Source organism: Brassica napus, chromosome C6 (genome assembly GCF_020379485.1).
Source record: "Brassica napus cultivar Da-Ae chromosome C6, Da-Ae, whole genome shotgun sequence".
NCBI classification, from domain to species: Eukaryota; Viridiplantae; Streptophyta; class Magnoliopsida; order Brassicales; family Brassicaceae; genus Brassica; species Brassica napus.
The window spans coordinates 4,419,155-4,431,029 of NC_063449.1; the positions used below are offsets into that span (position 1 = coordinate 4,419,155).

Consider the following 11,875-nt stretch of genomic DNA (forward strand, 5'->3'; position numbering starts at 1 on the left):
TTGGAGTGGTGCGTTAAGGATTGGATCGAGGCGAGCTTTGGATAGAAACTTTTTCAGTGTAAACTTGAGTTTTCTTTAGGGTTTTTAGTAATTAAACCTTTCAAATAAAGATGAATTGTAAAAAAACCCCTCAACTTTAATTCCGTTAATATATGTTACATTCCGTCTTAAAAACCATAACGGTGGGTGACATACGTTAACGGTTTATAAGTTGAGGGTTTATAATGTTGAAAACTTAGTTGAGGGGTTTTTTACGATTTAAAAATAATTCAGTAGTTTTATCACTAAAATTCATTAAATGTTTTAAAAAAATTATTATCATTTATACATTGTTTTATATTGATTTATAAGCCTTTAAAACCAATCTATAAATTTTAATACATTACTTTATAACTGATTTATAAAGCTTCATAAATATTATAATACTTTTACATATGATTAATACGGTTTCACAATGATTTTATAACTTTTTATAATTTATGGTACTTGTTAGGATAAAATAATCTAACATTATTCATGATACTACTAAAACATAAAGTAATACAATAAATCAAGAAGCATATATCAAATATATTATTTTATTGAACAAGAAAACAAAAATATAACATATTTGTTGAGAAATCAATGAGAATAAAAATAATCATGTATTATTTTTGGTGGATATAAAGAAAATATGAGACGGAGGACGAAAATCATGAAAATAGGAAAAAGTGCGTCTTACTCTAAATAGAAAGATTAATTTCATGGATAAATTATCCTCAATACTACTTACGACTTAATATAACTTAGAAACTTTAAATTTTTTTATGATAAATTATTTTGTTAAAATTTTTAAATTTGTTTTAAAGGCTTATAAATCAATCTAAAACAATGTATAAATGATAATAAATATTTTAAAACATTTAATGACTTTTAGTAATAAAACTTCTCAACTATTTTTGAATAGTAAAAAACCCATCAACTAAGTTTTTAACATTATAAACCTTCAACTTATAAACCGTTAACGTATGTTATCCTCCGCCACGGTTTCTTAGACGGAGGGTAACATATGTTCACGGATTTTTTTAAAGGATTTTTAACGTTAAAACCCCTCAACTAAGTTAGTTTTGGGTAAAAAACCTCAAACTTAGTATTTAACGAAAAAAACCTCAAACTAACTTTATGTAATGAATTAATGTAAACCTCCTCAATTATGTTTAATTAATATAGAAACCCATAAACTAAAGATTTACTGGTAGTAATGGTAACTATGACCCAGTTAGAGTTTAATTCATTAAATAGAGTTAGTTGAGGAGTTTTAACGTTAAAAATCTTTTTTTACGATTCATCTTTAATCGAGGGGTTTAATTACCAAAAACCCTTTTTTAATTGGTTTTTAAGCATTTATGGGCTTTATAATTTTATTGTGTATTGGATCCTAATGACGGAGGACTGGCACAGTGTTTTTATGTATTGTTTTATATGATTCAAAGTATTATTTTGCCTTTTTCAATGTAATTGTGATTGACATTATCAAGCACAGCTATGTGTACGTTGCCAAATTCTTGTGCCTCAGAATAACATGATTTAAGTATTATTTTCCAATTTTCAAATCGCTTGTGATCGACATTATCAAACGCTTTAATGTGAAGACACATGAAGTTGCTCCTTTGCCTGCGAGAAAATATCTTTGGATAACTTTGTAATAGGATTGAAGAGGATTTTCTCTCAAGAGGCAGTTTCAAGAGTTTGTTCTTGATTTTGAGGATCGGATTACATTCGGGATTATATCCTTGGTGGAATTCGATTGTTTCTTTGTTAATCAAACATATCATAGGTGGTTGCTTAATAGAGGTTTCATGATCATTGTACGAGTGTTAAGTTTCTTTGATTTGGTTTGGGTTTAGGCAAGATTGTGTCTGCAATAAATAATATAAGGACATGTTTGCATGATAAAATAAAAAAAAATAATGATTTGTCAAATTCGTGCTCCCAAAGAATGATTCATCTACATGGACGCATTGTTGTGCATCCCCTTCACCATATCTAAGAGATAGAAAGAAGAACACATTGGGACTCATAAACGTACGACTTAAAGGCAAAAACTTACCAATCTCCACCCAAATTGCTATTATCATCATAATACGCCGCCTTCTTGTTATCGGTCCACGAAAATACAATGTTGAAAAGTTAGTGATCGATCATTGCTGCTCCTCCGTTTTTAGTGAGACCATTTCACTTCGCTGCTGCTGTTGTTGTTGGTGCATAATCAGATGGTGGTTCTTTGGTCTCAAATTGCTCGGAAGCCATCGATATATCCGCTCCGGCAAGAACCTAGCAGTGCCAAGGATTTCAGTTCAGGACAATCACGCTGCATTGATTCTTTGGGAATAATATAGCATACCAAAGAGAATCTCTGTGACTTACAGTTCCAGTCTTTCGTGGACTGCTTTGCGCACTGAGCTGTTGAAACCATATGCTATTGAATTGAACAAGCCCTGGAAATTAAAACATCCAGTGTAAGCAAAGATGATCTGTGGAGAGTTTTATAATAGGCGTTTGTTTGTTACCATTAGTGCAGCTGTTCCCACGTCAAGAGCTGAGAGCCAGAAGATCTGATGGCCTGGCTCGATGAAATCATGAATACGGTTGATAGTACCGAATGCCCATGATCCTATTAGAATGAGTGGGTAGTATCCCCAACGGTTCAACACCTGTGGTTTCAGGAAACAAGCATTAAGGTTTAATCTAGGAACCAAAGTCAGACATAATATACAGAATGGTATTAGCAAAATAGAAGAAGAAGAAGAAAAAAACCTTTAACTCTGCTCTATTATCAAACTGATCCACTCGGTCTGACATTCCAACCGCCATCTGAAATTTAACACCACCGTGTCAGTAGATAGACAAGTGTCGAAATGAGGTTATGTGAATATTTTCAAAAGACAATTAATTACATACACGTCTAGCGTTTCTTAGCATCCGTATCACTTGGAAGTATGTAAAGCCATTGTAGAGAATGGCACCCCAAAGAGGAGCATAGAAGGTTAAGAAATGAACAGCCTGCATAAGTTGGAGAAAAAGAAGGACTCAGGTAGTAAGTAGTAACCAATCGTTTTGCTAAACTAAAGATTATCTCGTACCTTTCCTTTAAGACCAGTTTGAGTCCAGCACCAAGGCCCCAAATGAGAGTGGTTATTACCAAAAGAACGTATGACAGTCACAACCAAGGAAGTTCCTGCCCAAGATTGGATTTGGATGTATAAACAGTTTAGCACATTCTCAAACTGAGTGATCTAAATCTAAAAAGAGTATCCCTCTCTTTTCACCTACCCCAAACATACAAGTGAAACATGGCTTCCAAATCCTCCACATCAGTCTTATGCTTGACGACAGTGCGGTGAAGAGTGAAAGCAATAGTGGTTGTCCACAAGAAGGAAGCAACGCAGAAGAAATGAGTTGTGTAGCCTTGTGCATCACAAATAAACCCCTTGGAAGGATCACTACATGATCAATCAAGAAGAGTGCAAACAATCATCTTTAGCAACAATCGATGGTAAGTAAGTAAACAAACAAAGCATACCCTACGATTAGGAAGAAGCTGCATAGCATATCCTGCAATCAATCACCTTCTTAGACTCAGCAAATAGAGCTCGAAAACCCTAGATCTAGCTTGATCTTTGATTTACTGAAACTTACGGAGAGAGCGAGGTAGAAGACGAGCTTGAAGGAGAACTTGCGGAGTTCTTTGAAGAGGCAGTAGCACAGGACGATGAATGTTGAGCCGACGAAGGAGAGACTCGACGCGCCGGTGTTAATCGCCGTGAGAATGCTACGATCTCCGGCAGTTAAGCCTCCGCCGGCACTGAGAACCGCCGACATCGTTATCTGCGATTCGAAAAAACCGATCGAGGGATTTTGGCTTTTTCGAGTTCGTCGTTTCCTTTCCGTCGCGTGGTGGGCTAACCTCTCGTCCCTGTCGGGTCGGGTCGGGTTGAGTTATGTTTAATGAACCGGACTCCTCGTTAAATTCTGATTCAAGCCTAGTAGGGATGTCAAGTTGGGCAGGGTGGTACAGTTGGACCATTTAACACTCATACCCAAAAACACCCACACCCATTTAATATCCATACCCAAAAACATCCACACCCAAGTTATCCCATATCTATTGAAAATAACCCAAGACCACTCATTATTATTCTTTTTAACAATTAGCTCAATTTTGTTTATAATCAATTATCGTAAACTCAATTTACAAACTTATATACTTATAGAAAATAAAAATTATAGAAAATTTGTATAAACTCAATCTAAACTCAATTTTAATGTCATTGTTTCACTTTGATTATGCTCAGGACCATCTCTGATCTGATAGTAAGTTTTTTGGAATTAGAAAACATAATCACTTAAAATGAATAACAAATAGTGGTCTATATATGGTAATCAAAACGACTGGTTACAAGTGATTTCCCACACCTATACATACTTTATAGATTTGGAATACAAAGTCTGAAGTGGAGCAAGCAATGGTCCTCATTTTTATCAAAATGTTACCCGCACAGACTTTTGAAATTTTTATCAAAATTTTTATCAAAATTCTCAAATTATTTCTCATTCCACCTCCTGATTCATTTCCCAAAATATCCCAAGGCTTGATTCTTCTCTGAGTTTTGTTCCTAAAGCTAGTAGATACCTGTCAAAGATTAAGGCTCTGAAGGGTTTTTCTGCAGCTTCAGGAGGTGGAGGTATCCTTTACCGAGCAGAGTATTGCTTTGCTACAGTCTAACTCAATAACCTACACAAACAACCAGCAAAGAATCACAAAGCAAAGTTAAAAGGCCATAACCAAATTATTATCTGAATGACTGCAAGTAACAGGTAAAGAATAACTGTCAAGTTACACACATAACAAGAGAGCTGTATAAATAAGTACACAATTCAAAGAATATTCCCCAAATACATACATTTTAGAGTGCAATGAAGACCTCTTGTACTCCAGAAACTCTGAGTATATCCATGCTATGAAGACAGGGATGACTCCGAGCAGAAACGAAACCTGCATTTAAAGAGAAATACAATACACGTCAACCCAAAACCAAATCTCAAGTGTGCATCGTTTCTGAACCCAAAACAAAACAATATTCTAAACGATTCATCATCATCATCAGAACTAGAGTAAACAATGGAAACAATGGAAACGAGATTATCATCCACAAAACCCACAAAACCCACAACACCCACAACACAGAAAGTAGAGAAGTCGCGAGATCAGAGCTAAAATCGAATCATACCTGAAATTGTAGAGAAATGAAGAAGGGAATCGATGGGAGGGAAGAGAGAATCGTATGGATTGATGAACACAAGAACAGTAGACGAAGAGAAATCTGGGAGGAGAAAATTGTTGGTTGCAGAAAGAATCGCGAGAGAGAAGAAAAGAATCGGGAAAAATTATTTCTGATTGATTTTTTTCCCAAATTCTCTAAACCCTAGAAATTAAGTTTTTGGGTCAGCCCAACACCCATTTGGTTTGGACCAGTTAACCCATGGGCAAAGTGAATCTTTAACCCAATTGGACCATTAATTATTTGGGTATGACCATCACCCACCCATGTTTGTTTGGAATGGGTTAGCCCATGGGTGACCCAACCAATTGACACCCCTAAAGCCTAGCCCAAACATTTGGTTTAGCCTCATTGTTCAAAAGTATTTATATCAAAAATTTGTAAAGATATAGGTGGTGAATTGGTTAACGACGTAGAAGCTGCCGCACAGAATTATTATTATACATATACAACGCTGATTTGACAGCATTCACACTTTGTTAACTTTTTTGTTTCTATGACACTGCTTTAAATTTAGGGTCGTACAACAGTTTTAGAGAACAATATATCTTTATTCCAATATTAATTTGTAAACATTAAAACCCTAATTCTTCGTATCATTCATCTGTTTTTTTTTCTTTTCTGCTTTTAAGATTGATTTGACAATTAATATCTTATTGTTGTTCTTATCGTTATGTATTTGTGTATTATGTCAAATTTATTTTTATTAAAATTTTAAGTTAGTATATTTTATGGAAAATTTTAAATTATCATTTTATTAATTAATTAGAATTAGAAATTATATAAACCTTTATGTATTTATTAACAAAAAAATTATACATGTATATAATATAATCTACAACTAAGTTATACCAATCATACTTTTAAAAAAAAAAATACAGCAATAAAATCTATTGGTACAACAAAAAATCGTCACCAGTAATCGTACAGTAAAAAAAAATAAAGCTACAACTTCTATCAATCAATCCATAGCTTCTACCAATCAACCCCATAGATCTCCTTTCTAAAAAACAAATAAAAAGGAAATTACATTGTATGTATGACACTCAAAAATTAAAAAATTCTTCGTATAACAAAAAAAAAGACCTTGATATTCACGTATTTTGTGTCTTATATACCAAAAAGCCTTCAAATTTTCCGGTTCAAACTTTTCTATTAGCTTCTCAAATTTCTTGTTCTTTCTGTTGTGTGAGTCTCCAAGACCCTTTGATGAGTGAGATATTTGACAGATTTTTTTGCACTTAAATTCGGATCAATCGAAACTCGAAATACAACCTCCTTTTAATTTCCATCACCGATATTATGCTATGCTATAACACGATTATTTCTTTTGTTAGATGGTCACCGTAGTTATCAATAGGTTTCTCTAATCGATTATCACCATTTATTATTGTTCTCATTTCCGTATCATCTTCATTATTTCTTTTATGTTTAATCAATTTTTAGTTTACAAGTCTAATCTATTAATCATATTTATCTAGTATAGTTTAATGTGACAAAATATTATATATTATTTTAAGATTTTAATATGAGAAAAAAACAAAAATAGCACTAAATCAAGTTTATGTTCCCAAACTAGCACTCAAGGTCAAAAGTCACAAAAATAACACTTAATGTTTTATCAAAAGTCACAAACTTAGGGTTTAGAGTTAAAGGGTGGGGTTTAGGATTTAGGGTTTAGAGTTTAGAGTTTAGGGTTTAGATTTTAGGGTTTAGGGTTTAGGGTTTAGGGTTTAGAGTTTAGGGTTTAGGGTTTAGGGTTTAGAGTTTAGGGTTTAGGGTTTATGGTTTATGGTTTATGGTTTAGGGTTTAGGGTTTAGAGTTTAGGGTTTAGGGTTTAGGGTTTAGAGTTGAGAAATGAGGTTTTGGGGATAAGATTTGAAATTTTGAAAAATAAAAAAATTAAAATTTTCAAAGGATAAACTTAGAAAGGTGGTATTTTGGTCATTTTAGTTTTTGAATGCTATTTTTGTGGTATAAAATTAGAAATGTGCTATTTTAGAGATTTGCCCTTTTAATTTTATTTAAAATATTATAAGTATTATTATATTTTATATTTGGGTTGAGTGTTAAGTTATTAGAATTTAATATTCATATAATGGGGCGGGTAGAAGTAAAGGTTTATGATTATATTATTTATAAAATCTCTATACTATTTATTTATTAATTCACCATTTCGTCCATACTATTTTCTTTATATGATGCTTAATTTTATTAATTTACGTATGTAAATAGAATAGATTATTTATTTTATATTATTTGTAGATTATCCATATCTTATACATTAAAAAAAAATCTTCACTTGTTTCCATTATTGTTCCGACGCTTACATCGTTGTTCTTCCGTCGTCTTCTGTTTAAAAATGGGACAAAAATCTGATATAGACCAAGTGCCTTAAAAAAAATCTACAACTTCCTAAATTAATCTACATGAACCAAGGACTGTGTAAATGACGATTTTACCATTAATGATAGTTCACCCTTAGCCATTAGATCTTATCTTTATGTTTTAATCTTGACCATTGAATTTACAATTATATTTTCTTCTCTCTCCTTCTCTTTCTTTAATTTCAATCACGTGAACAATTCAAAGCCACACAATCTTCATTATCTAATTATCCCATTCGACTGAGTATAACTAATATAACTCGTACAACTAAACATGTTAAGAAATTGTATAACTGGTATAAATCGTATATAAATATTATAATTTATGTATAATATGTAGCTACTAGACACGACTAATAAATCTTGTTTTGCATATAAAATAGACAAGCAAATACTTAATTGGTATATGATGACAAAATTTCATCTATTTTTTTTTCCAGATTGTTGTTAAATTACTACTTTATACTCCTAATTTTACATTATATATTTTATATTTTTAAGGTTTGTTAACTACATTAGTCAGATTATTATGATAAACAAACATCGAACATATTTTTACAAACCTATGATGTAAAATATTGGCACAACCCCTAAAACTAGACATATATAAAATTAATATAATTTTTATTATATATTAGACGAGTATTACTGGTACAACTGGTAAAACTTTGACATTTTAGAAATTGACAAAACCAATTTGGTATTCCACATGAGAAAAACAATCAAAAATACCAATTGGTATGTACTCAAAAAAATTCTCTTAATTTATTTTAAGTTTTGGAAAAAATAAAAATTATTACACAACTCCAAAAGTTTACATGATATACCTTATACTTTTAAGGTTTGTTAACTTGTTTGTCCATATAATTTTTGGAAAGCATACATGAAATGTATTTTTACAAAATTGATGATTTCATTGTAACCGGGTAACAGCATGAAAACATAAATAAGTGGTACCACTGAGGTAACTATATTTATTATTTGGTACAACTAATATTTTCGATTTTACTGCCAAAGTACAACTATGCACAAAGTGGTACAACTTAAAAACTAGTACAACTATGCAGAGCCGGTACAACTAGAAATCTAGTACAACTACCTGTTATTTTATTTAGTATCATTTTAAATGTGCATCACGTTTTACATGTGTATCATGTTTTAAAGATTTTGGTTGAAACACTAATGTCGAGTAGTTTTACTAGTGGCCTTCACAGTAGAGGCCTTCTTTGTCTTCATCGACAGTGGTTACTCTTACTCATCGTCGACGCTCCCTCCTTTTTCTTTTTCTAGTGACTAGTGTTTTTTGGAACCATGGTTGAATACTTTTTTTTGGATCCACATATACTTTTTTGGCCTTGAGAACAAAAAGATGAAGATGATTTTTTTTCGAAAATAGTACAACTAGTATAACTAGTGCAACTTGTAAATAAATCATTATCCAATTCAAATATTATTAAAAATATACAATTCATGTATTTGATACATGCAGGCGGGAGAAGATTAGACTAACATGTCTTATTGGTTCTACATCGTCTTTTTCTATCATTTTTATACGCTGAAAACAAAAAATAAAGATCACCAAATTATTGTAAAGTTGTACTAGTTATACAAGTTTTTCTTGTATCAGTTATATTGGCTATACTCAATATATTTATACTAGTTATACTTGTTTTAATTGTACTAGTTGTACTGATTTGATTTGTACTAGTTGTACCAGTTGGAGTTGTACTAGTTGTATTAGTTATACTTTACGTTCTTCTTTATTTTGAATCTCGTTCGTAGAAGATGAAATTTGATTATAGATACGATATAGTTGATTACATATGACTATGGGTTGATCGATTTGAGTTAAAGAAAGAGAAAATTGGTGGGTGGTTGAAGAAATTTTTTGATTTTGTTTTAAGGTGAATGAACATCCATGGAGAAGAAAAGAGGAGGAAGAAGAAGATTATGGTTAATGTTGGGTCGGGTTTGGATCTGGATCCGGGTCGGAATCTGGGTAGGATTACAATGGCATAGGTTAGTAAATATATTTAAATTATTAGGTCACATGGTCTTTTCTCCCTAATTTTCATTTATTTTTAATTCATTTTTAAAATAAAAATTCAAGGGGTCTATATCAGATTTTTTTGACCCCTTGTGGTCTATTATAGCATTTGATCCTTAAAAATGGAAGATTTTGTACGTTGTAATTCACTGAGTGTTGTTATGTTATTTGCCTCATTTACCTTTCAACATTGCTGTTTTTATTTTATCTATATGTTAACAATTGTCGATAATGTCGTCTCCTTTCTTTTGGTCACTTGCAACTTATAAAAAAAGTATTCTGTAAAAAAAACTTCGAAGATGATTTTTTTCGTATTAAACCGCGAACTTGAAAATTCACGGGTCAAACCACGAAGTGACGATAGCCCTCAGTCGTGTATAGATATTTAAGACTGTATATTTTTAACTGAAATCAAACAACACTGTTTTGAGCAATTTATTGTTGTAAAAAATGAATAAAAAGTGTATCGAACCCAGGTCTCTAGTTTAAACAATCATTAACAAAACTGCTTAGGCTATCATGCTTCTTTTATTAGCTATTAAACACAACCTATTGTATTTTCTAAATTTATTATTTTTCTTCCTCCTTCCTTTACACATGATTCTCGATACCAGGTAATAAATCTCCTCAAACACAGTTACAGATCATTGAACTTTTTAAGAAACATTAACTAAAAAATCCGCATGGAGAGCACGTAGCGAGAGTGACCATGATGAGCGAGATCTCGAGAGGATGAAAGAGAGCGAGGTTGGAGTGAAAGAGCGGCACCGAATCGGCAATCTTCGCAACTCCTTCTTCGTCCTTAGGGCTGTTTCGACCGACAAGGACTTCGTTGACCGCCGTCGTCTTGTGTCGCAGAGAGTGCAGAGCAAGGAGGAAGAAAAAGAATAAATTTAGCAAATACAAAAGGTTGTGTTTGATGGTTAACAAACGGAACACGATAGTCTAAAAGGTTTGGTCAATGATTGTTTAAACAAGAGACCCAGTTTTCATACGCTTTTTATGCATTTTTCACAAAAAAAAATAAATTGCTCAAAACTGTTATGAATATTATGGTGATGCCATTATGACAAGTATTAGATATGTTTGTTCTCCAAATTTTACTTATTTTCCAAGTTTTACTTGTTCTCCAAGTGGCTTTGTCTCCAAGTTATTGTAATCCTATATAAATGACTCATTACTCATGGAATAATACACATAATTTTTCTTTCTTCTCTTTTTTACTTACAATACGTTATCAGTACGAAACTCTAGCAGTCTTGAGCTAAAAGGTATAAATTTAGTTATGTTTTTGGTCTTTGTTCAATCCTTCTTCAAACTATGTTTATTATCGATTCATGGTTTGTAAGAGTGGATTTATACACAATATGAGCTTAGGAGTTTTAGTAGTCAATACTGATTTGGTCTTGTTCCAAGAAAAAAAAAATCATTTGATCAATGACCTTGTCGATGTTTATAAGCTGATGCTCAGTATGTTATATTTAATATTTGCTTGATTTTATATCATTTGTTTCACATGTTATCACGTTATGTGAAAAAGCAAAACGTTTTAGTTTTGATTCATTCATTAAAATGTTCGTATTGATTATTAACCTACAGCTTTAATATTACGGCTGCATATTTTTCAACTTTAACAATTGTTTAATAATCTACAGCTGCATATCATTACTACGGCTGCATATCATGTTTATTAATAGATAGACATGTAAACTGTTAATGCTTACGAATCATATTAGCCAGCCACATCACTTAATACAATTATTGATTTCATTTCTGATACATGGTATCTCTTTTCTCATATGTTTTTGGGAGAATTGCCAAGTGTGACTCAAAACTTGGAGTCAAACCCAAAACAATACTCCAACTTGGATCAAAGGCAAAAGTAACCTAAAAGGCTATTGAAATTACAAATATCCCCTTGTGACCAAACAAAAAAACGGATTTTTTTTTTACGTTTCTACCCCTCGCAAGTCGTCTGTTTAGACGACTTGAAAATAAGTCGTCCAGACGACTTAACTGAAAGTCGTCTGTTTAGACGACTTGAAAATAAGTCGTCCAGACGACTTAACTGAAAGTCGTCTGGACAGTTAGTCTTAAACATAATTTAAAAATTTTGTAA

At 32.2% G+C, this 11,875-nt stretch overlaps 1 protein-coding gene across 1 annotated transcript; it reads right to left on the reverse strand.

The window, feature by feature from the left end:
• Window positions 1-1,913: 1,913 nt before the first annotated feature.
• Window positions 1,914-3,994, reverse strand: LOC106353814 (G-protein coupled receptor 1). The gene is made up of 9 exons (XM_013793619.3): window positions 3,679-3,994; window positions 3,563-3,594; window positions 3,313-3,482; window positions 3,123-3,217; window positions 2,941-3,042; window positions 2,797-2,853; window positions 2,550-2,693; window positions 2,407-2,477; window positions 1,914-2,313 (listed from the first exon to the last, which is right to left on the reverse strand). The coding sequence occupies exons 1-9, from the start codon at window positions 3,859-3,861 to the stop codon at window positions 2,181-2,183; spliced, it is 987 nt and encodes a 328-aa protein (XP_013649073.1). The 5' UTR covers window positions 3,862-3,994; the 3' UTR covers window positions 1,914-2,180.
• Window positions 3,995-11,875: the final 7,881 nt, after the last annotated feature.

What these genes read in the sequence shown, in the direction of transcription:
- LOC106353814 (XM_013793619.3), bottom strand. Translation starts at nt 3,861, where the DNA reads ATGTCGGCGGTTCTCAGTGCCGGCGGAGGCTTAACTGCCGGAGATCGT. An exon ending in AGCTTCTTCCTAATCGTAGG is followed by an intron (nt 3,483 to 3,562) that starts GTATGCTTTGTT and finishes TTGATCATGTAG; the next exon opens with TGATCCTTCCAAGGGGTTTA. An exon ending in TGCTAAGAAACGCTAGACGT is followed by an intron (nt 2,854 to 2,940) that starts GTATGTAATTAA and finishes GTTAAATTTCAG; the next exon opens with ATGGCGGTTGGAATGTCAGA.